General features: G+C 36.9%; 2 protein-coding genes and 1 long non-coding RNA gene across 4 annotated transcripts in view; 2 read left to right on the top strand and 1 right to left on the bottom strand.

Moving 5' to 3' along the window:
• Positions 1-23,745, bottom strand: part of LOC146458451 (uncharacterized) — a 62,539-nt gene that overhangs the window by 36,593 nt on the left and 2,201 nt on the right. The gene's annotated exons all lie outside the window — the stretch shown is intronic.
• On the top strand, positions 2,847-4,553 carry LOC146458452 (protein BTG3-like). Its single transcript, XM_085090931.1, has 2 exons — positions 2,847-3,250; positions 3,697-4,553. The coding sequence occupies exons 1-2, from the start codon at positions 2,941-2,943 to the stop codon at positions 4,197-4,199; spliced, it is 813 nt and encodes a 270-aa protein (XP_084947057.1). The 5' UTR covers positions 2,847-2,940; the 3' UTR covers positions 4,200-4,553.
• LOC146458450 (mitochondrial Rho GTPase 1-A-like) overlaps positions 5,574-23,745 on the top strand; it is a 30,204-nt gene continuing 12,032 nt past the window's right edge. For both annotated transcript variants that reach the window (XM_085090929.1, XM_085090928.1), the window contains exons 1-15: positions 5,574-5,815; positions 5,921-5,979; positions 8,517-8,598; positions 9,585-9,628; positions 10,920-10,973; positions 12,699-12,782; positions 12,893-12,922; positions 14,075-14,125; positions 16,757-16,858; positions 18,386-18,427; positions 18,620-18,676; positions 19,809-19,917; positions 20,897-21,017; positions 21,829-21,913; positions 22,554-22,589. In XM_085090929.1, the coding sequence (XP_084947055.1) occupies positions 5,782-5,815; positions 5,921-5,979; positions 8,517-8,598; positions 9,585-9,628; positions 10,920-10,973; positions 12,699-12,782; positions 12,893-12,922; positions 14,075-14,125; positions 16,757-16,858; positions 18,386-18,427; positions 18,620-18,676; positions 19,809-19,917; positions 20,897-21,017; positions 21,829-21,913; positions 22,554-22,589 (990 nt within the window). In that variant the 5' untranslated portion in view covers positions 5,574-5,781. The remainder of the gene's footprint in view (positions 5,816-5,920; positions 5,980-8,516; positions 8,599-9,584; positions 9,629-10,919; positions 10,974-12,698; positions 12,783-12,892; positions 12,923-14,074; positions 14,126-16,756; positions 16,859-18,385; positions 18,428-18,619; positions 18,677-19,808; positions 19,918-20,896; positions 21,018-21,828; positions 21,914-22,553; positions 22,590-23,745) is intronic.

The raw sequence follows: 23,745 nt of genomic DNA, 5'->3' as shown, positions 1-23,745 counted from the left end.
AACAGGGCCTTGTATTTTGCTAACACTGGCCATTACTATTACTACCTGCGAGAGCAGAACCGAAAAGGTGTCTGCTCTCGCACGCTAGCTGACCTAATGTCTTAATTTTGCAGCTATTAAAGTAGATGTAGATGAGACCCTGGTTAGTTCTTCACCACACTCTTTTTTTATAAAATATTTTTTTTTGTTAGAACGTTGAGGCTAAGGGTTAACTACAATTTAAGAACACACTAAGAACATTACCCAGGCGGAGAGTCAGTCAGTTTTTAAAATGAACAGCATAAATACGGATCAAGTAAATAATACATGTAAAACTTCAGTCTATACAAATGATAAAAGGACACTTTTAACATTAATAATGGATTTCTTATTGCATGCCTGGTACACAGTTGAACATTTCATTTTGTGCCGGACTTTTCGTTTTCATTCGGCAGGGCTATATATATTCTTCTTGGATAGGTCAGTTGGTCACGTCCGCATAGACTTTTTGAACTTTTTGAACTTTTTCAGGCTCAAATTACTAAAACTTATTTGCTTTTCTATGTATATGGGAATGCAAATAACTTGTTGTTGTTGTTGCCTCAGCCCTATCCTCCCACGCAGTACGCAGAGTACGAGCCCCCTAAAAACGACTGCGTGGGAAGCTACCTCAGCCCCAGCAGTTGAAGTTCTTATAAAAAAAAGTGTTATCTAAATAGGCAGTAGGACCGGAGACATGAACAAGTATGAACTTTCCAGTCTTTGTACTTCCTAAACGCGATCGTAACTTTTCCCAAACTCTTATTATACGTATTTGCGCCGTGACCGCTATTACGCAAGATGATCATCGCGCACAGCTTGAGCTTGGACTTCCTGTGCTTCCAGTTTAAAGGGGGAAGTATCACGCAAATTTGCTGTCATTTCAAAACCCAAAAATGTTTGTCTGTCAGGTAGAAACAAAGAAATAATTGTCAAGTCTGTTATAAATTATCCCCCAGTGCAATAAAACTGTCGATTAGTGTCTCTGGCCAGAGACAGAGTAGGTCGACCCCCATCTGTATGGATTGAAACTTGAAGGTCCTTGAAAAATGTTAGGCTATTAATGTTTTTTCAAGATCTCGCATTTTTGTTTCCAAGATGCGCTAGAACAGATCACGAGTTGTTCCTTTCAAGAATTGAGTTGATTTCTTTCTTCTCGTCATTGTAGAATTATTTGGTAGCTGATTGAAGATCTTGGTATTTCACCATTTTTAACGAAAGATACCAAAAACCCCATGATACTTCCCCTTTAATATAAACATGGCAGAAAGACATCTACCTAGAGAACTGATTTATTTTTCAGTTTAATAGGGAATAAATATGACATAAGCATAAGTCCAACAGCAGAGAAATAAAATTTTCTATCCTTGTGCTGTGTTGGTGCCGTCAAGTTCTCATTATCGCCTCTCTCGACCCTTATCGCAAACTATTGCGCAATATTTCGCAATATTCCCCTATTTTTGTTCTCAGCCCCAGCTCCTTTTCAACTGAGTTCCGTGTGGTCGTTTCGAGACTGGAATTGAGAGCTGATACCAAAATATTATGAATTGAACGAAAGTGGCAAGCAGTGCTTTTATGTGAAAGGCACTGGAAGGAGAGAAATGTTTCCATGCTCCTTTAAAAAAGAACTTTTCAATTCCTCAAAAATAAAGAAAAGAAATTTTGTTTTATACCTGTGAAGGTTTTTTGGAATCTCCATCTCTCAGATTGCTTCACCACTCCCTCCCGATCCCCCGAAAAGATCTTGATCACGAACATTGCATTGTTCTCTCTACGAGTCTTTCGAAGACTTCGAAAGAGTCGAAAGAATCATTCGAAATCATCAACCCGTAAAATTCAAGGTTATTTTATTCGAATGACAGCACTTTAAAATTGCTATTTAATTTGAGAGAAATGGCGATACGTTTTGAAAGCGTTAATTTTCTTGTGGCTAAAAGATAGGGATCTAAATAACCAAAATCCAGTCACTGATCATTGTGATAGCCCAGGAAAGTAAACTTGATTTTTTTGCTCTCTAAAGCGGGACAAAAAAATATTAAATTCAATATAAATAATTGGATTAAATGACAGCTCACGTACACCTCAGCTTGAAGAATTTGAAGAGTTATATATGTTTTTATTCAAGAAACTGGCTGTCAACAGAAAACAAAACAGAATAATATTAATTTATGACTTTTTCGGACTTCAAATTATAAAGGGAAGAGTGACTGAATACTTCACCTATGTCACTTAAATTGAAAACTTCGCAAAGCTGTTATGTATGATTGATTTCACTGGATACTGTATTAATTTCCTTTAGTATTAATATCCCCGATGATCCGGATTTGCAAGTTAAATTCCCATTTGTTTTGAAGCTTGATGTTTAGCATGAAATGTTTGTCATGTACATGTTGATTTTAAAGTTTAGAAATGCAAATAAAAAGTTGTTTACTTCGGTCGAACTGTTATTTCCCAATCGCGAAAGACTTCACAAAAGGAAGGTCAAAGAAAAGCGAATTCAAAACTCTTCTTTCGGTGATCATGTTAGTATCATCATCGGGCCATATATGGGGTTTGTTTGTCACATCGTGACGTCAAACGGAAGCCAAACACAATAAAAATGGGATTGTCGGAAACATATATCAATGACGTACAAACCCTCAATTTAGCTCTTTGAGGGGCTTCCCTTTGCTCAAAGATGATTGGTCGCCAGGAAAGATTATTGTCTTATCGCGTGAAAGACAGACTCTCATTGGTCGGTTATGACGTCGTTGTCTTTCTTAGTGACCAATTGGAAGCGAGATCTTCTAAGACGATGCCAAGAGAAGCAAATATAGTTCGACTCTTCTTCGCTAGTTTCGCTTATCGCGACCATATTCTACCCAGTAGTGGATTTAGTTATATTTTCTACATTTTGTAATAAAACAAGCCAACGACAGCCTAATGGAACTAGAAGTTCAGGTCGCAGTTAATTTCATAATCGGCTACCTAGTGAACAAACTCCCAAGACGACGAGTACAGCTTTTTGGCGAAGAAGTGGTGAAAAGGCTTACGAAGAAATTCGAAGGCCATTGGTACCCTGACAAACCTTGTAAAGGAAGCGGATATCGTTGCCTCCTGATCACTGAGAGTTTAGATCCTGTACTCAGCTCTGCCGCGAAGGAGAGTGGACTCAGCGTCCAGGATGTTAAAGCCCATTTACCAGAAAAACTCTGTTTGTGGATCGATCCACACGAAGTTTCTTATAGAATCGGTGAGTACACGTACACCACTGGTGTAAATTGTATTTGTGCCTTGGGGTAAAGCAATTAGGTTTGTCTCGGCTGAGAAGTTTCGCATCATTATAGGTCGTGTTTATCCTTCGTTTTCTTCGATAAGGGTTATATTGATATTTGAGAAGCATTATTCATTCGAACGATCGAATGTTCGCTAGTGAAACTAATTACGTTCTAGTTTTTTCACTGCATGCGTAAGCAAAGATGATACACGTCGCAACCCGTTTTGAATATGCTTTGTAAGCATATATCCTTCGAAAGCCTATTATTTCACTCGAAATCTTTTAAAGGCCTGTATTCCCTTCTATTTCCAATTTGGTAATCTCAATACACTCCCACTCGTTTTCCTTCGAAGACCATCAGCAGATGTCTCAAAGGTTGTGTATGAATAACTAATGTTTCCTTTATTTGTCCTTTCGTTTAGGCGAACAAGGGGCCGTGAAGACTATTTATAAAGAAGAAAAGAAATCCGAAGAAATTTGCGACGAAACCGCACGTTGGGTGAATCTTTTAAATGGCCACAACAATGGAATGCCAAGCAGTATTAGTCCAGTGCCTTTCCGAAGTCAAAGCCCTCCCAGAATAATGGCCGATCGTTCTTCTCCTGTCTTTTCATCTTCATCGTCTTCGTCTCCTTCGCCTCCTTCATACAACTCCCAATACATGTACAGCACCTGGAGCACAGCTGATGAGTCAGCCCTCTACAAATTCCGCACAAAGCGAGCTTCTCCCACGCCACTGTCAGTGAACGCGAAAGAGTTCAACTACAGGGCTCCGAAAGACAACTTCGCGTTTGGTGTTCCTCAAGGACGGAGTGGGCTGGACTCCACTCGCGGCGCTTTCATTTCTTCTTCAGTGTTAGACTGGTTCAACTACAATGAATTTGGAAATTTCAACACGGCTGCCCAGTTACCGATATTGGCTTGAAAAATGTTTAATGTTGAGTTTGCCAAGCTGGACATTTACATAAGTTGAATGTCTAAATTTGTATAAATAAATAGGAAAAAGATGTTGTGAAAGTTATCACAGAAAAATTGTAAATTTTTACCAAAATAAGTTACAGTATTTCTCCAACGGATGTACATTTGTACAAAAAAGAGTTTTGTTCATAAATGAAAATGTATAGTGTTTCTTAAAGAGATGTAAAAGGTTATTTTGTTCTTGTTTCAAAGAAAATGTGAAAAATACTGCCACAATGGTCTTGAATTTATTATGGACATGTATTTAAAAAATTTTGAAGAAAGATAAAAATAAAGTTTGAATAAAATTTACTGAAATGAATTTTTTGCTTATTTCTTATCTAACGAAAGTTTCGATAAATAGAAATTGGCGAGCGCATAAGTTGGTAAACATCTTGGCAAAATGAAAAAATGCTACTGCATGGTATATTTTTAGTCGGGTTAAAGGGCCAAACTTGTGTTTTGGTTCATCTGAAACGTGCTAACATTTTTGTGGGAGGTGACTATGCATAATATTGGTAAGCCAAGGAAAATTTTATGAATACCACACAGTTTATTTTGAGGGCACTTCACTTCTTATTTTGAGGGCACTTCAGCTGTTTACTGAATAGCCTTTGTATTGATATACCCTGGCACTTTGCAGTGTTAATGCAGTAGAGAGTTTCTATGCAACAAGGTCATTTGAGATCTTTTTAGTGTAATACAATAACTGTACTCAAGTGTGTGGGGGTGGTATAATTACTTGGCAAACCCTGAGGTTGCTGCTGATTTTCCTTGTTTTGTGTATCGCTGGATCTCTTTACGTTAAATCCAGACACCCTGTACCTGATACCCAATTTTGACAATTTCCAATCGACTAAAGTCTATGATAGGTATGTAAATTGTTGGTTTTGCCCCAAAGGTTATTGTATGTACTGAGTGTAGACATAAATTTTATCAACAAATGTTAATTTTATTAGCCCGTCTACAGATGTTTCCAACAGACACGTGCCACAAACAGCAATAAAGGATTGCTCTATTTGGTTTTCACTTCAGCTGTTGAGTCGGCTTTTCAGTTGACTGATGAATATGAACCAGCTGCAATGACTATGAGGCACAATTTTATCAACACTAAAGACTTGACTGAAAATTGTTTTGAGGATGGTTTAGAAATATCTGTACCTTCCCTATGGATGTAGCTTCATGCTTTTCTTTAAAAAGAAACATTGACCTTTGAGGAACCCTCTCTCCCCCTCTCCCTCCCCCCAAAGAAAACAAAATACCTCGTACCAACTCGCCGCGTTTTCCTTTTCCAACCCGCGACACCCCAGTACAGTGGCTGTCGGTCATACCGCATGCGCAACTCATTCTCGCTTTGAACTTTACTGAAGGCGGTAAATATGGACGATAGTAGGGACGGAGGAATTCAAGGGAAAATGTAATATGTTTTAATACCAGGACTACTTCTTTTGCCGAACTCAATTTTTGATCTATTTTTAATTATTTGTAAATCGCTTAGAACGAGTTCTAGTCACCTAGGTTGGTGAAAATCTCAATTTGACTTCATCAAAATGAAGGACGTGCGAATATTGCTTGTGGGCGATCGTAAGTAATTGGCAATTTGTTGTTGTTGTTTTAATGTAACAAATCTCATTTGAACCTCGAAGCGTTGGAAGACTTTGACATGATAAAACTGCTTTTATTTGGCAGCACAAGTTGGGAAAACGTCGCTTATTCTGTCGCTTGTAAGTGAGGAATTTCCTGAAGAGGTAAGCTTGAGCAATAATGGGCAAAATGTTGAATTATGCTTGTTATTCTATCAGTTTAAGCTTTAATATCTTGACTGACTTAAAATCGTTGCACTTTTTTAATTGCACTTGGAAGGAATAATTAACCAGGTTCACAAAAATTGTGTGACCTTTTTGCGGGCCTTTTTGACTCAAAGTCAAGCTAAGTGCATTGACACCCTCCCTTGATTAGCTCACGCTTGTTGGCTGTTCACACTCGAAGGCTCTAAGAATAAGCAATGATCCTGAAATTTATACCAAATTCATTGCAAAAGAGGATTTCATTGGGTAAGTAAATCATACCTTTAGGAAGCATTTTATCAGGTGCCTTTTATTGTGGATTTGTCACCAGCCAATACCAGCTATTGGTCAGTGAGTAGGTGGATGTAGCAAACATATAGCTCTTGTGAAAGAAATGCAATGTTACGTTTTAACCCTGGTGAATGATGGACATATTTTTTCAGTCAGCAATACGGGCATATTCGGTAAAAGAAAAGCACAGATATTCGCAGAGCCTCCAACCTCGTGCCCAGAGTCTTCAGGCTTTTTGGTCAGCAGGGCAACGCCGGGAAGACTCCGGGGACATTGAATTTTATTACCGCAGGATTTCTGCGGTAAAACAATGGAAACCTTTACGGAACAGCCAATAAAAAAAATTAATTTTTTCGATGTCCCCAGAGTCTTCCCGGCGTTGCCCCGCTGACCAAAAAGCCTGGAGACTCTGGGTACGAGATTGCAGAGCCTCTTACATTAATTTATTATACATGCACCACTGCTATACCGACCCTCTTCCAAAATTGGGGAACTTCAATAGAGTTTGAGTTGCAAAATGTATGTATAACTAATGTATGGGACTGTGCAGAAATCTTGCCAAAGAAAATTCGAGTTCTCCCAACAGTAGTCGAAGCTAAGAGCTTCCAGTTACTAGTGTAGATGCTCTACCACTGAGCTACAGGAGACTAATGGGAGCTAAACCCTTAAACTAGGTTCATGTGACAAACATCCTGTGTACTGTTAGGATTTGAATGTTAATGCTGAAACTTTTTTGAACATGATCATTCCTTTATTTGCTGCATGTGACAGAAACCAGGTAATTAGCTGTGGCCATGACTTAAACTTGCCAAAGTAACTGATTGGTAGTCAACCCTTTAAGCCCTAACACATGGTCCGCACAGGCCTGGAATACTCCTTGAAAAACTGCTAAATCCTTGAAAACTCCTTGAATTTGTAGACGCAGTGCTGGAATTTTATTGAAAAGTCCCTGAACATTCAAAACTACAGCAAAATAATTTCATTTTGACATCAAAAGGTTGGGAACATTGTTATAACATCTAACAAGAACGCATTTGAAGTCTCAGAAAGGCGAAGCTTTTTATATCAGGACAATCCAATGTTTCTTATTCAAAGTATCTAAGTAACCGTGCCTTTTTGAAATGGGGTTTCGTAAATGTATTTTCTAGCCTCCCTCTTAGCAAACAAAACCACAACAGCAATGTAGCTCTAAGTGTGAAACTTCTACTGTCAGGAAATGAATTCAAAAGGTCAAAGAAAAAACTGCATTTATAATAGACAATGGGAACTTAATTCCTGTACAAAGTCAAAGACTGGGTGACTGCGTTTAAAGGTGACAGGAAAAAGGCTTTACAGCAGACAAACTGTGTACCAAAGCAGAGGCTACTGCTAAGGTAATGTTTGTCACTCAGGCAAATGCTCTAAGGAGATCTGCAAAGGACAAACTTCATGACCTGTCTGCCCTTAGACCAGAAATTAAGTTCCATGGTTTTACAACATTATTTGCACTTACGGGTATTGGTTTGTTGGATTGTGACAAAATAAAGTGAATGCCCCAGGAAACAGACTTCCTGAATGTTGTTAAAGAAGGCGTGGAAAAGTCCTTGAATAATAGATTAGGAAACCTGTATGAACCATGTAACAGTGATCAGCATCAAATTTCTCCTCGTAATATCGATGCTTGTTCACCCCTGAGGTCATGAGAATTAAGGATATGATCACCCAAGGTGAATTTTCTTCATATTTTAATAACTTCTCGGAAAAGTCAGGGGACAAGATGGGAGAATTGGTTTTTTGATATTAGGGGTTAAAGGGCTGTGGATTCCACTGAAGGACTTTTTGAGTATCTGGCATTACTCAAAGAGATGATAACTTTTGATCAAGAACCTATATAGAGCTGTTTTCAATTGAATGTCAAAAGTAATTTCGCGTTTGCTGTGGTTTTTAAATTTGTATTGCTACATTCTGTGATTGGTTAACAAAACTTGGGCCTCTTTCTCAATCAATGGGAGTCCATTTACCAAAACCAATCGTGTTTTCACCGCACGCGTAACTGGCACTTGGTGCCAGTTACATGTATTTGCTTCAAATTCTGATTGCCAGGCTTGATGTGTGGTTTACATCTGTTGTGATTGGTCGGAGTAATTACTTTGGTTTTGGTTTTACAACACTCAATAATTGGGAACTGCTCTATGCGTAACCTAAGTTGTATTTACTTCAATTCCAAGGTTCCTACCAAAGCAGAGGAAATAACAATTCCAGCCGATGTGACTCCAGAGAAAGTCCCCACACATATTGTGGATTACTCTGGTAAGCACACAAGTCAATCTTAAACTTTTTCAGTCAACACCACAAGGCAGTTATTCCAGGGTGGGGGGAGGGGAGGGAGGGTACTCAGTGGAGTTTTGATTGGGGGTGTGCCGCTGGGACTCTGAAACCCTTACCCTGCACCAGACCACATTCAACCACATTTTGCCACCCTTTTCTATTCCCAGGGACCTGTTCCTGACTTTATTGTTCTCAATGATACCTTATTCTAGACCCCAACTCTCTAATTGCTATACCCATCACAGACTAAGCGGCTTGAAAAACATACCCTTCACAGCAGCACATACCTATAAAATCTTGTTTTTGTTTAAAAATTTTCAAACCAGTTTGATTTTTATTTCCCGTTGTCTTAAATTATGGTAATGGATACTGCACAAAGGAGAATAAAAATGAAACTGGATTAAAAATTTAAAACCACAAAATATATATGGGAGTACCCCCCTCCTTCTCCAGGAAGCAAGACAATATTATTATTTTTTAACTTAGTTGAAGGGTTCAATGGAAAAGTGGTACATATCAGTGATGATTTGCCCATGGAATCTTAATTTCTCTGAATATTTCTGCTTTAAAATTGAGAATGAAGGCGTTATTTCCAACAATTTAATTCAATTTGATGTCAGAATGGAGGTTCCCTTTAACAATTAAGGACAGCAGCTACTTTTGTTACTGTGCATACGTTCTCAGAGATTATAAAGCTTCAAAACTGCCATACAATTACTTTGTTCTTTATTGTTTTTTAGAATAATAATGTTGCTTAGTTGTCTCTAAAAAATGTTCCGCTACCTCCAATTTTCTTTCTGGATCCCAGTAGCCCATACTACTATCTGCTTTTCCCGCATAGTCATAAACTGTGCAAAGATAGTTCTGTGTTAGGAGGCACCGTCCTGAAGGGGTACTTATTTGAAAGATGGCAGTTCAAGCAATGTTTATAAAAATAACAGCGTATATGGTATTTTATCCCTTATCAGCCTTAGAGCAGTCCGAAGATATGCTGATGGATGAGATCGTCAAGGTACATCTTTTAGATAATATTTATTACCTGTATTAATTTTTATAAGTTACCATTTAAACAGTATCTGTGTTTCATTGCTCAATAATAATTATTTTGTTACTGACAGTAACAAGCAGAGTTAAGGGAAAAACTTCTTAATCATCATAGCTGCTAAATTTAGTAGTGATACAAACATATTTAAGGTGAAATTAAGGCCTGTGCAGATGCCTCCTTCACTTGAGTGCCAAACTTATTAAAACCAGACTGAAGCAACTTTGGACGATGACTGATTCAGATGGTGTGCTTCTGCTGAATGTACATTTAATTCACCGAACTTTGCAGAACAGAATGAAACAGCTGTCAGCTGCCTGTGTGGCAAAATGAAAAATTTTGTGCAAGGAAAATTGCTATAATTTTTTTCTTTAAGATTTTGCATTTTGTTTGCCAATAATTTCAGCCTTGTACCAGAATAAGAACAACACCAAAAACAGATATACAGTTGAACCTCCTGTAAATGACCACCCAAAATGCCGAGATTTAGCGGTCACTTACGGGAGGTGGTTGCTTAGGTGAGTCGAACCAGAGGGGGTCTCTTCCGAGAACAGGTCTGACACATCTCCTTATTAGAAGAGAATTTATCGCATACATTTTCCTAGTTACAATACAAGCAGTGCTGGGTTGTCACGAAAAGTCCCTCGTAAACTCTGAGTAGTGTAGTACTTACATACAGCGAACATGGAGATCAGACCATGTGGCAAGTGGTCGCTGACAACAGGTCAAAAACAATGAAAAATCATAATGCTGTCACCTCAAAAAGTAGTTGCGGTCGCTTACAAGAGGTTCCAACTATAGGGCTTTGACTGGGAAAAATTTGGTGTTTTGAATAGGTGGTGGTTTACAAAAGGTGGTCACACATGGAGGTTCGACTGTATGCTAAAGCAGTTCCCTATAAATAAAGCATGTAAAGGCCAAATGATAGTCCTTTTTGGCACATGAGTAGAGTGGAGTCTGGATTAGGCCTTTAGAAGCTTCTAAGATGTAGTTTCTGTTGTGAGACCCCCTCTATCTCTCCCTCCAGAGAAAGATGTAAAGTGCTTGACTGTGTAAATAATAAAGTTTCTAATGTGACACAGCCAAACTGAAAACAGCTTGATTCTCCAACTTCTTTGGGCACATTGCAATCACTTCATACCTTCTCTTTAAGTCACATTTAAGAAAGCTATAGCCTCCTTCATTGCTGTGAAATACAGGTATCTGCTTTACAACAAAACAATTTACCAAGATTGAGCACTACTGGTTTTCTATTCCACAGGCAAATGTAGTTTGTGTTGTATATGACGTAACAGTGGAAGAATCTCTTGAAAGAGTAAGTTCAAAAGTGGTCTGTTTGAAGAAAATGATGGCATCTTGTTACACCAGCTTGTTGATACCTTCTGGTTGGTTCACCCTGTTAATCAGGCCACCGTTACACTCCAAAATGAAGCGATGTAGATGCTGAAGGTGGCTGGTAGTGATAAGAATGTTTGATTCATCAACAGGGTTGATAACTAACAGTAAATTGGCCACCATAAAGAGTGCTGAGCTCTTGAATCTGTTTATGGTGGCCACACTAACCTCTTTATCCATTTGTAATGATACATGTAAGTTTTGTCAATTGTCAGTATATTAAACAGTGTTACTGGGCTTTGCATATGCTTTAAGATGTGGGTGTAAAAATTAAATTAATTTATGGAAGGGTTTGTGGCATAACTGACCTAATAACGCTTTTTCGGCAGCTTTCTGTTGTTTTAGCTCAGATTCGTTGTCCAGGATTTTTTCCATGAAGTTCTCAATTCCTTCAAGAAACGTTGCCCCAATGTTTTATATGCTGCTTTGTCCTTCATTTGCAGTAAAAACCCATGATTATGGGTAAGGTACCTGTTAAAAAACATTGGAGCAATGTTACCAGGAGGAATTGAAGGCCTTATGGAAAAAAAATCTGGCAAATCCAAGCTAAAACAACAAATAGCACTCTGAAAAGTACTTAAGGTTGGTTATAAGTTCCAAACCCTTCAATTTATTGCACTAATTTCTGTCACATTACATGTCCATCATTTGTACCCTTGCCTCAGAGGTATCTTTGTCAATATTCAGTTCAATGTTTTTCAGACAAATAATATTAGAATCATCAAAGTGTACTTTTCCTTATGAGAATACAGCACACGTCACCTCAGTCTGCACTTGTGTTAAATAACTATCCTTCATTCCTGTGGTAAATTTTACCTTCTCTGTCTTGTTGAATTTCCATTTCAGTGAACTACTTCTTCCTTCAATTCATGTTTTTGTTTAGTTAATTTCAAATGCCTTAATAACAGTGAAGGTTAGTCAAGTATTCCTACCAAGAATAAAATATTGAAGATGGTTATCACAATCGCCATGATGGTCATCCACATTTTGTGATTTTTCTCCTCATTTCTTTTCCCTTCCAGCGTTTTTCAAGCATATCAGAATATAGATATGACATGCAAGATGTTCAGATTTTTTGAAGGGTTGGAAAAATGTGATTGTATAGAGAAAAGAGGAAAAAGAAACTTAAAAACAAAGGGTGCCATTGGTTATGCAAATTAGGAAAACTATCAAATTCTCACAGGACTGATGCATGAACTTTAAATCTGTGCAGTTCCAGAAAATATCCATACTCCCCACACATGAGGGGTTTTTTGTTTTGCATCTCACTCCCCCCAGGAAATTCCACTTTAGCTTAACACTTTGCTTGTTAAATTATGGCTTGTAAGATCCCACTCCCCCTAGGAATTTCTGATGACCTTCCATGAGGGTATCCATGGATTTTTTCTGGAGCGGTACAATCTAATCAAAATTCAGGTATAAGACCAAGTTTCAGTTTGAAGTTTGATGCGTCATTTCAAGGGCACATTCTTTGAAAAGAGGAATGAAATCGACATGGCAATAACCACATTCAAATTTTATTCTCGGTAAAATCGCCTGACCGAGCCTCACTAAAACACAAGTGTCATTTTCATGTACATTGTATTGTTTTATTGTGGCCAGCCGAAAGTTTGAGTTGACTGACAATATATTGTGCATTTAACAGATAACATCTTACTGGTTACCGCTCATTAGGCAAGCAGGTGAGGAGGACAGCGCGGCAAAACCGGTCATCATCGTTGGTAACAAAGTAAGTTTAATTTTCATTGACATTTGGAGGTAAGTAATTGTGCATTGTTGTAGAAGACCTTTTATAATTTAGGTGTATGGTCTAACTACATTGTGTGGTTTGTTTTGTAGTCAGATCTCATGGATGGAAGTACAATGGATGTAAGTACAATGACATTGCAGTGTTGTTGTCTATGTTAGCTGTTATAAGCTTATTTACAGTCAGTCTACGTCACGCATGACCAGTATTTCCAAGAATGAAAATTATGAACGTTTGAATTCCTCTTTCTAAAGTCCGGCATTTTAAAGGAATCTGAATCTTGAAGATTTCTCTGGAAAAATTTACTGAGGTAAATAAATCAAAGGGCTGGGTTGAAAACCATGTTGAGCAGAAATGTGGCTGTGAAATCCAAATATTTGCTCCAAATTAGCTCTAATTTGGCAAAAAATATTCATTGTATATTAAAAAAAAAGTTCTACAGTGTGTCTATTTTTTTATTTCGGCTTTAAAGTGCACCTAACCCCAAAATGTTTTTTTCTCTTAAATAAATCTTTACACCTGTTCGAAACATATTGCGCTATTAAGCGCCTTTTTATAACCAAATCTTGACTTCTTATAGGCTGTAAAAGTTACGAAATCTAGCCATCATCTGTCCCATGACCGAGCTAGTAAGGGGCATGGGTCTATTCCTGAATTTACGTCACAAACTGATTTGCACTGTATTAAGTCTTTGTGAAAATGCATGCAAAGCAGTTTGTGACGTAAATTCAGGAATAGACCCATGCCCCTTACTAGCTCGGTCATGGGACAGATGATGGCTAGATTTCGTAACTTTTACAGCCTATAAAAAGTCAAGATTTGGTTGAAAAAAGGCACAAAAAGGCTCAATGTGTTTGGAACAGGTGCAAAGATTTATTTAAGCGAAAAAAAAATTTGGGGGTTAGGTGCACTTTAAATTCAAAGAATTATTACATGACTGCTCTAAAATTAAGCTACATGTAATTTGATCAGTGTCACAAAGTAAACCATGAATAAAAAGGCAATGGCTATTTCTTGAAATGAAAGCTTTACAATCAAAAATAAATATGGAAGTGGATCTTACACATGATAAATCAATCTGTATGCAAAACTAGAACTTACACTATGTACATGTAACAACAAAATAATATTCATAGTTTTTGACGAAGCGTTTCATTTGACCTTTTGTGTGTTGAATAAGACTGTCTTGCCCGTAGTGAGGTTTAAGATTTTAGGTTTAGTGGTTAAACCTGATTGAATGAATCAGCTATTTTTGTGTGTTCAACTTCATGTAGACTGTTTTGCCCATAATGAATGACTATACTGAGGTGGAAACTTGTGTAGAGGTAAGGATTTTTTTCTCGTCACTTTACAACTTGTCATCTTGTCATCAGGGCCGGGTTGTTTGAAAGCTGATTAACGCCAATCCACGATTAAGTGTTAACCGAGGTTTTCAGCTCGCTCGTTAAAAATGTTTTAAAAAGGTAATATAAGCTAATGGAAAACACAGGTTTACGGCAAAACTGAAGGACAAAAATTTTTTGAAAAATCTTTATTGTTTGCTAAATAAACTCGAATCAGAGTTCACCTTAAAGGGAACCTCCACTCTGACAACAAATTGACGGTTAAGTGTTGGAAATAGTGTCTAAATTTTAAATTTTAGTATAAAACGTAGAAATGACATTCAAGTATGTTAAAATTGGATATGATTATCGACTAGTTTCGCTTTTAATTTCCCAGGCACAGCCATTTTGAATTTTATGACGTGTAACGGTTGCCGCTTATTGTCATTCAGCAGCATTCTTTTGTGTGAAACAATTGAGCAACCGTATTACGTTATGAAATCCAAGATGGCGGTGCCTGGGAAATTTAAAATCGAAAATAGGCGATAATCAAATCATGTTTTGTCTGACACTGAAATATTATTTCCATGTTTTCCAACAAAATTTCAAAGTAGATTGTATTTTGAACAATTTAACGTTAATATGTTTCGAAAGTGGAGGTTTCCTTTAACCCAGGATCAGCTTAATTGGGCTTTGAACAACTGGGCGCAGGAAACATTGCCTCAATGTTTCATCCCTTGCTTTGTGCTTTGTTTGCAATGGAACCCATGATTATGGGCAAGATTTCCATTTTTATTACAAAACTATGCACAAAGCAGTGGATAAAACATTGGGGCGATGTTTCCTGAAGGAATTGATGACCAAACACAAAAAATCCAACGAATTGGGGCTAAAACAACAAAAAGCAATTTAAAATGCACTATTGGTCGGTTATGCAACAAGCCCTTCAATTGTGACTTGTACTCATGTGTTTTCCTGCACTTGGCATCAGTTACATATTTGCTTTAAAAGCTCTGATTGGTTCATTGCCGAAAGCCTTCAGAGACAAACTCGGTGAATACCATATTTAAGGCGGCCGAACACAGTTTTCCAGTATACAGGTATAAGTAAACATTATTTGAAAACTACGTACTTCTGAGTACCCGAAATTAGCATGATGCAAAATTAACTAAGAAAGAATAAATTTTGATACTTCTTGTTGAGCAAGGTGCAGTTGCCATGGCAACACAGCAAGCTATTAACCATCCACAAATAAAGGTTTTCCTTAATTTTTAGAAAATGCAGTCGTTAGATTTTTTCCATTTTTTGTATTCAGAAAAACTCACAAAATACTGACATAGTGACGCTGCTTTCATGTAATTTTAACAGAGAGATCTCCTGTAAATGTTGGTTTTGCACTTTAATGTTTTTTGAAGACACCCTCTGTTAGATTTTGTTTTTTGTTTGTAGGCCAGTTACGCTTTTAGAGAACTACTGTTTTGTCAAATTTCACGAAATTCTAACAAGCGGTTCCTTAGAAAACAGTTCATTTCCATTAAAACAACCAGTCACAATTTTTTGCTCAAATGCGCATGCGTGGCTTTTAATTAGATTTTTTCAGCAAAGATAAAAGGCGTACAAGAAGGCTTAGCTCTTCGTGAGCTCACTTTTTTTGTTCGGCGATAAATGAACAAGGATTGACAAACAGGAAACTGAGTTATTTTAAAAGCTAGACTTACCTTTGTGATCCATTTAGTATAAAATCGAGAGATTGATACCATTTGCTTACCACAGCCCTAGCGCGCGCTTAATAGCATCAGTAACAGAATCTGTAAAACTGTGTTCGGCCACCTTAAATGCCCTTTACAATATGTACGAGGCTGATAATCCTCAAACATTGAAATCTATATGCATTAAAATGTAATGCAGCTCTCATCCTCAATTGTCAACTGACTTAATGTTTTTTTACTATTCTGTTGTTTCTTTTTTTTTCTTATATTTTTGTTTCTTAATGGGTCCAGTATAATTGGAAGTTGTTGTGATCTCCCTGTCTACATGCCAGTTGTTATTTTTTTCTTTCTTTTCCTGTGTCTATATTTTGCAAAGCAAAATAAACGAAAAATTTAATTACATAGCTTGTAAACCTCTCTTCTGACTGGTTAGAGTGATATTTTTTTGTGGCATGTAATCTTGGGAGCATTTTTTTTCCTGTCGTTTTTACTATATTAATGTCTTGTGATAAAGAGACATGTCCAGAAATGCACGCTCATGAGATTCATGAACTGTATGATAGACATCACAAGGTGTCTCCTAACCTTAATTCTTACTATAACACACATAATTCTGTCAAACATGAAGTCATATGAAAACGACAAAAAGGTCTGTGTTATATGAGCCACCAAAAGTCAGAGTTGGGTTCATTTCTGGACATAAGTGTGCCCATTAGGCACACTAAACTCTCAAGATAGAAGGGTGGATGGGCAGGAGGTCAGGCAATGGCGAACAGCAACAAGTGAAAAACATGTGACTAGACCCCACGCAACACTATTAACCAGACACCCAAATGTGTGTGAGAAAGGCATTTTCCGCTTCTTTCGTTCCTCATCCAGCAGAAAACAACACTTAAGAGGTTTCCTCTGTTGTCTTCTTTCATAGTGTTCTGCGAAGGAACTAAAAAATATATCTGAGATGTTCTATTATGCACAGAAAGCAGTACTGCATCCTACTGCTCCTCTCTTCTCTGCTGATACCAAGGAGGTTTGTAGATTAAAAGATTCAATCTTGACCATTTTATTTGTACATTTACCGAATGCCCATTATTTCTTCTAGTTGGCATTGATTTGCTGCTTTAGGCCACTTATCAGTAATATTAAAGAGATTTAGAATAATAATTGTTATTACATTTGCAACAAACAAAAAACAGCAGAAATGACCACATGACCATGTATCTCCTTAATTTGACGCTCGCTGTTTTCGGTTTCTCAGTAAAATTGAATAGTTTTGTGTTAGCATTAAAAGGCCAGGCCCTGGTTGTTCAAATAGTGGATATCTCTATCCAGTGGATAAATCGCTATCCAGCGGAAAAATTGTACTCCAACTAATACATTGAACTGCTGGATAGCGACTTATCTGCTGGATAAAGTTATCCACTCTCAACTGGAGCCAGAGTTATTTTGCACTATTCTCATAGATCTATGTACTCATTTTTTCAAGAAAACAGAAACTCAAATTTCACGTTTGTTGTTTGCCGTAAACATGATTCTAAATTTCTCTAATGTTAAAAACGGCTCAGTGCAGGAGGAGAGTAGGTGGCGTTTTTTATGGGGGAAAAAAACACCTATTCTGACTCACTTAATTTTGCAAAATTGATGCAACAGGTCTGTATTTCACAATATTTTTTCTCACAATTTTAGAGAAAACCTTTAGCTAATGTCTTTCAAAATGTAGCCTTTATTTTTTATTTATCTTCAATAAAGATTGTTATAAAACGTAAAAAATGCCTCCTAATGTAAGTACAATGATTGGGTGCCTATAAATTAAACGTAACCAATTATTATTACTATTATTATTATTATTATTGTTATTGTTATTGTTATTGTTATTGTTATTGTTATTATTATTATTATTATTATTATTATTATTATTATTATTATTATTATATGATTATTATTATTTTCATTTCTTTTCTTTTCCCATTATTACCAAAATCACTAAAAAGTTAAGACTCGGGAAATTAAGTAACAGTTAACGTAACGGTTATAGCCAGAAGCTGCAAAAAGCTCATTATAAACTTGATCTTTTTGATTGAACTCATTTTGAAGGGAAGCATCATGGGGACTTTGGTCTTTTGTAGTGAAAGTTACAAAGTAATTCTAGAACATCAAGGAAAAGAAACCAACTGAATTCTTGAAAGAAACTACTCATGATCTGCTCTAGTGCATTTTAGAAACAAAGACGCCAGAACTTAAAATTGTTAGCCTAACTGTTGTCAAGTTGCAGTCCATTGTAACCCAGTCCATCTGTGGCCAGAGACACACATTGATAGTCTTACTACACTGGGGTGACAATCTACAACAAATTTGAGCAATAGTTTTAGGTTTCTGTTAAATAAAAAAACGTTCTGGTTGGAGTTTTTGATGTGACACCGAATTCCTGTGACACTTGCCCTTAAATCTTTCTTTTACTTTGAGGCCCACACAACCAGCCAATCATCCAGATCACTTCATTTGTTAAAGATAAAGCTATGTTGAAGTTCATGTCTTCTTTGATCATTTAATGTTTCAGTTAAAGCCTTTGTGCCAAGCTGCTTTGTCAAGAATATTCAAGGTATTTCTGTCCAATACATTTATCTCACTTTATTATTTTTCATTTTTTAAATGTTTGTCATGGGTTCAAATCCCTTTCAAGACCATTTTCTTTAAGGCTTTCTTTTTGTAACTGCCTAAGTTGCATAAATAACTGTGAGCGTCTTTCTTCTGTTTTATCATTTTAACAATGTTGTGGTTTTTTCTGTTCCAGATTTCAGACACTGACAATGACGGGCTGTTAAATGACAAAGAATTGAATGACTTCCAAGTGAGTCAAGTAGCAAGTATTGTGTAAATAAAAAAAAACCAGATATTAAGTTTCATAAACACCAACAGTTAAAATGCACGCATATGAGCTGCATCCATCCACTTTGTTTTCTTTTCATTGATTGAAATACCATTTGCGAAAATGCGTACATTTACATGTACATGTACTGGGTTGTTTTTTCATTCTTTCTATCCTCAAGCTATTGGCTGGTCGTGGATTTTTGTTTAACAACTTTATTAGGAAAATATGGTAAAAGGTGCGACAAATGACAAAATACAGTGTAGATGACAGATAGTTCAAGTTAAAATATGTATTGGTACAAATATATACATTAAAAGACTATAAAGGGCCTAAGTCCTGTGGCATGGACAGTCATGTGCAATGGACCAAGTGCAGACCATCTCTGCATCAAAGATGGAATCTACAAGGGACATGAACTCAATTAATGTTAAAAAAAGGAAATCCATAAACGTGTTGTATGGTGTACGCCCTGTGTATATACAGCTGTTTGGACAAAGGTTGTCCAAAAAAGCGTATGTGACAATGCCGAGAGGTAGTCTGGGAAATACCCAATAAATTTCAATAGAAGCTCAGAATCCATATTTCCCGCCATCTCAAGTCTTCGCTGTACTGTTGAGGCATTATGAATTCTGAGCTTCTATTGAAATTTATTGGGTAATTCCCAGACTACCTTTCGGCATTGTCACATATGCTTTTACACTTTGTTTGACAACCTTTGTCGAAACAGTTACAAGCGCGTAACAATCACTTGCAAAACAAATCCCTGATGAAGTGTGCATAAGTCTAACAAAACGTGTAGGATGATAAAAGTTTTACAATTCAAGTTTTTTCAGTGCTGCTCACTAGTTTAGCCTTTTTAATAAACTTTAACAATTGCCGGACAATTGCAAGAAAAACTGCAAGGGATGGTTAAGATACGTTGCACATACAGTGTTCCGTACGTCAACGACAATTAAAGTATGAAGCTTGAAAGGTACTGGCTTTATAAGCCGGAACTGTGAGATTAGAATTATTTGAATAGCCATGATGGGTATGGCAGTGAACGTTGGAACTTACATAGTAGTGTCCAATTCAATATAGCCATTCAGAGCCTGAAATGTTTCTCCATTAGAACCGATGTTTTAACACGCCGCTGCAAGGGCAAGGGTTGCAAGATGTTAAGAACGTGGTCAGGAAAAACATAACAAGTGGACTAAAAGATGGCGCACTTACCTTAGAAGGTAAAAAAAAAACACTTTGGTTTAAAGGGGAAGTATCATGGGGTCTTTGACCTCTTTTGTTAAAAATGGTGAAATAAGACCTTCACTTTGCTACAAACTAATTCTAGAACAACGAGGGGAGAGAAAACAACTCAATTCGTGACAGGAACAACTCTTACTCTGTTCTAGCTCACTTTCGAAACAAAAATATGAAAATTTGAAAAACATTAGCCTAACATTTTTCAAGTTTCAATCCATTCCAACCTACTGTCTCTGGCCAGAGGCACCAATCGACAGTTTTATTGCACTGTGGTGATAATTTATAACAAAACTAGACATCTTTTTTTGTTGTTGTTGTTTCTGTTGTCAAACAAACATTTTGGGGTTTTGAAATGACATCAAATTTTCGTGATACTTCCCCTTTAAAGTCAACCCTTTCCAGCCTAAGTTGTTTTCTTGGCCCAATTTTCCAAAATGGCAAAGTAAAACATAATGCTCACATTTGATGTACCATTTTAAAGGTCTTGATGAGTGAAATTCATTTCTCATACCAAGATAACTGAAGGAAGTCAAGTCTTTGACAGAAATGATTTTAAAACGTCAAAATTAAAAACTACAAAATTTCACTGATCAGCACATATGATAGGTCTGTCCTCAAGCTGTAGTTTAATTTTCAGCATTTAATGCATGGAACAACCAGAAATATGAGTCGACCAGAGTCCATAAGTGCATTTGATGAAAAAATTTGAAAAATTAACGGGGTGATAAACAATGTTCATCATAGATACCAGGGAGTACCATTTTTTCTAAATAAATGTAAAGATCTTTCCAAGACCAGTTTGCTGACAAATGTTTCCTGCAATTGACCAAATATTGATCCGGCAGGAAAGGGTTAAGCATGCCAGTCACAAGGTTTATCTGAGAAAATATTATTTTGAGTGAGCTGTTTTTAGTACAGAGGAGGTTGCTGGTTTAATCTTTTTTTTATTTCCTTCACCAGGTTTTCTGTTTCTACACACACTGTTTATCCAGAGGGGACGGCACGAGACAACATGGACTGTTCTGAGAAAGTTTGGATATGGTGATGACCTTAAACTCAGGGCAGAATATTTATGTCCAGCGTAAGTCGACTCATGTAGAGCTCAGGGCCCAGGATTAACTTAATCAGGTTTTGAATAACTGGGTTAATTTGAGCTTTGATTCAAGTTTAATTACTATTCAATAAAGATTTTTAATTTTTTCCCTTTGGCTTAGAATTATCTTAACGTGCTTTTAAAGACATTTTTAATGAGTGAAATGGAAATCTCAGTTAACTTTTATTGGGGGATGAATGTTAACCAGCTGTCAAACAACCGGGCCCAGAACATGACGATTTTGAAAGACTGAAATAGTCATGTCACATGATTGTATTGTCACAAAGTACAGTTTTAATGAAAAATAGTCTTGAACCTTGCAGAAACAATGGCGCAAAAAGCTAGGAATAGCTCAATTTTTCATGGATACCGGAAACATAACATTTTTAAATACCAGATTATGTGGAGAAAAGAGTTCAGAACTTAAAATTCACCATACTGAATTGAGCATAAATAATAAATTTTAGGGCCGTCATTACGTTTTTAGCCACATGTTACATTACACCCATAAATTTCCTTTCTAAAGTCATAAAATTGAAACTTCTACATTTCACCAAGTTTGGAGTAGATCTCTGTAAAACTAAACATGTTTTTCTTCCAAATTCATCATGGTGACTGTACTCGTGACCTTAGTGTTGGTAACGCTAAGGAGATGCAGTTGTCTACAAGAGTGTGAGGGGTGGGGTGGGGGGGGGGGGGGGGGGGCGTTACTCCAGAAAGTTTTATCACAGACCTGAGTGAGAGGCGGAAATCAAACCTAGCTCACAGAGGCTCACTTGGAATTTTATTGTTTTCAAAGGATTGATATGGGCACAGACCAGACTGTTGAATTATCAGATGCAGGATATCAGTTCCTTATTGACCTCTTCCACAGGCATGATAAGGTTTGTGAATCCATTGAAAAAACAAAAAGAAGTGTAGAATGGAAATAATTAACATTTTTTATTTATTCTGCCTGATACGTTGAAACTTTTTTTGACAATACTGATGTGTTTAGTTTGTTAGTTGAGTGTCATTCTAAGTTAAATACTTATTTGTTATTTAACAATTACTCCATGAGTGTGTGTTGGATATGAAATGATAAATAGATAACAAGATGTGTACTGTCTACTTTTCTATAACCCTCCCATATCAAACAAGCATGAGTGGAAAAATTGTATGTTAAAAACAATCAAGAAATTTTGCTACATCACGTTGATTTCATTTTTCAACAATGACCAGTGGCTTCCTTCTTGGGCTTAGTTTAATGGATGATATACCATGGCTGCTAAGCCAATCAAAACTAACTCTGAAATTGCATCATCCAAACAAATGTCTGTTGCTTTTATGCAGTAAGGTGGAAAAAGCCTTCCTGAGATACACATTTTTTGGCTTAATAACAGTATAGACAAAGACAGGAGCCAGGCTCAGATAGTTGTTTTTCTGAGCTTCAACTCTACATCCTATGAGTATTTTTCATTATAGACACTCTGACAGGTAAATCTGTGTCTTTAAATAATTGTCAATTGCTTTTGTCTTTGAAAGGATGAAGATGAAGCACTGAGTCCAGAAGAATTGCAGGTGAGCAGTTCAAATGTACCAACTGTAGCTCATAAAGTTCTACATTTCCTTGAACAGAAGCTATCAACAGATAGCTTATTGACCTCAAATAATCCCCTCTCCTCCCTGAGGTTACCTTTTCAGAAGAATTTCCCTTAATTTCAAGCAGCGACCATTTTCTACAGTCTGAGAAAAATCCTGTTCCTTGATTTGCATCCTCCTTTTGAAGCACCTTAAAATTAATAATAATTTGTAGAAATATCGTAACCAGTCATGCAAATCTTAGTTTAAGTGAAGTTATAAAGCAGTCTGACAACACCAACCAACTCCCAGCTGCCCAGCTTGCCTGAAAGGCAAATATTGATAGCTTCAACCCTTCCACTCCCCAGGAGTGATCAATACGTAATTTCTCCTTACATTATCAATACATTGTCAACCAGACAGGTGATGAGAATAAAGAAAATCATCAACTGGGTGGTATTGTTTAATGTAACATCAAATTCTGTGAACTAACTTTAAGGATGGTGCCTACTAATAAAGAAGTATTTTTGTTTGGATTTTGACTATGGGGGGAAAGCAGATCTTAGCGAGGGCTATTGAAATCCAAAAAGAAATTTGGTGGTAACCATGCATTTTTTAGAGATAATTAGGCAACAATTTATTATTCTAAAAACAGTACAATGCAAAAAATGTATGGGGTTTTTTTTTTTTAATTTTTTAATTTTTTTTCAAAATTGTAGCTTTTTTATCTCTGTAGAATGCATGGTTACCCCAAATTTTCCTTTTGGATACCAAGAGCACTTGCTAAGTTCTGCTTTCTCTGTATAGTTTTAGACCTCGCGAAAATATCCCTGTACTAGTATGCATCACCCTTAGGAAACTCGAGTATCTCTAGATGCGCAGAACAGGCTTCTAGCCAGGATTTGAAAAGTGGGTGTCCAAAATGTTCTCTGGGGTTGGCTCAAGCCCAAAATTTATAAAGCAACAAGTGAAAAAGTTAATAACTTTCTCTAAAAGTGGGCGTCCACAGGACGCCCAGACACACATCTGACTAAAAGCCTGGCGCAGAATGTATACGCAGTAACAAAACTAGGCACTGTCCTTAAAAGAAAGGTATTGCAGTCAGTCAGGAGAATTAACATTCAGATCACAGGAGTGAAAGGGTTAAGATGTTTAT

Source organism: Pavona decussata, unplaced genomic scaffold (assembly GCF_977016875.1).
Source record: "Pavona decussata unplaced genomic scaffold, jaPavDecu1.1 SCAFFOLD_233, whole genome shotgun sequence".
In the NCBI taxonomy this organism is placed as follows: domain Eukaryota; kingdom Metazoa; phylum Cnidaria; class Anthozoa; order Scleractinia; family Agariciidae; genus Pavona; species Pavona decussata.
The sequence above is the reverse complement of the archived record's forward strand: the minus strand, read 5'-3'. Positions and strand labels throughout refer to the sequence as shown.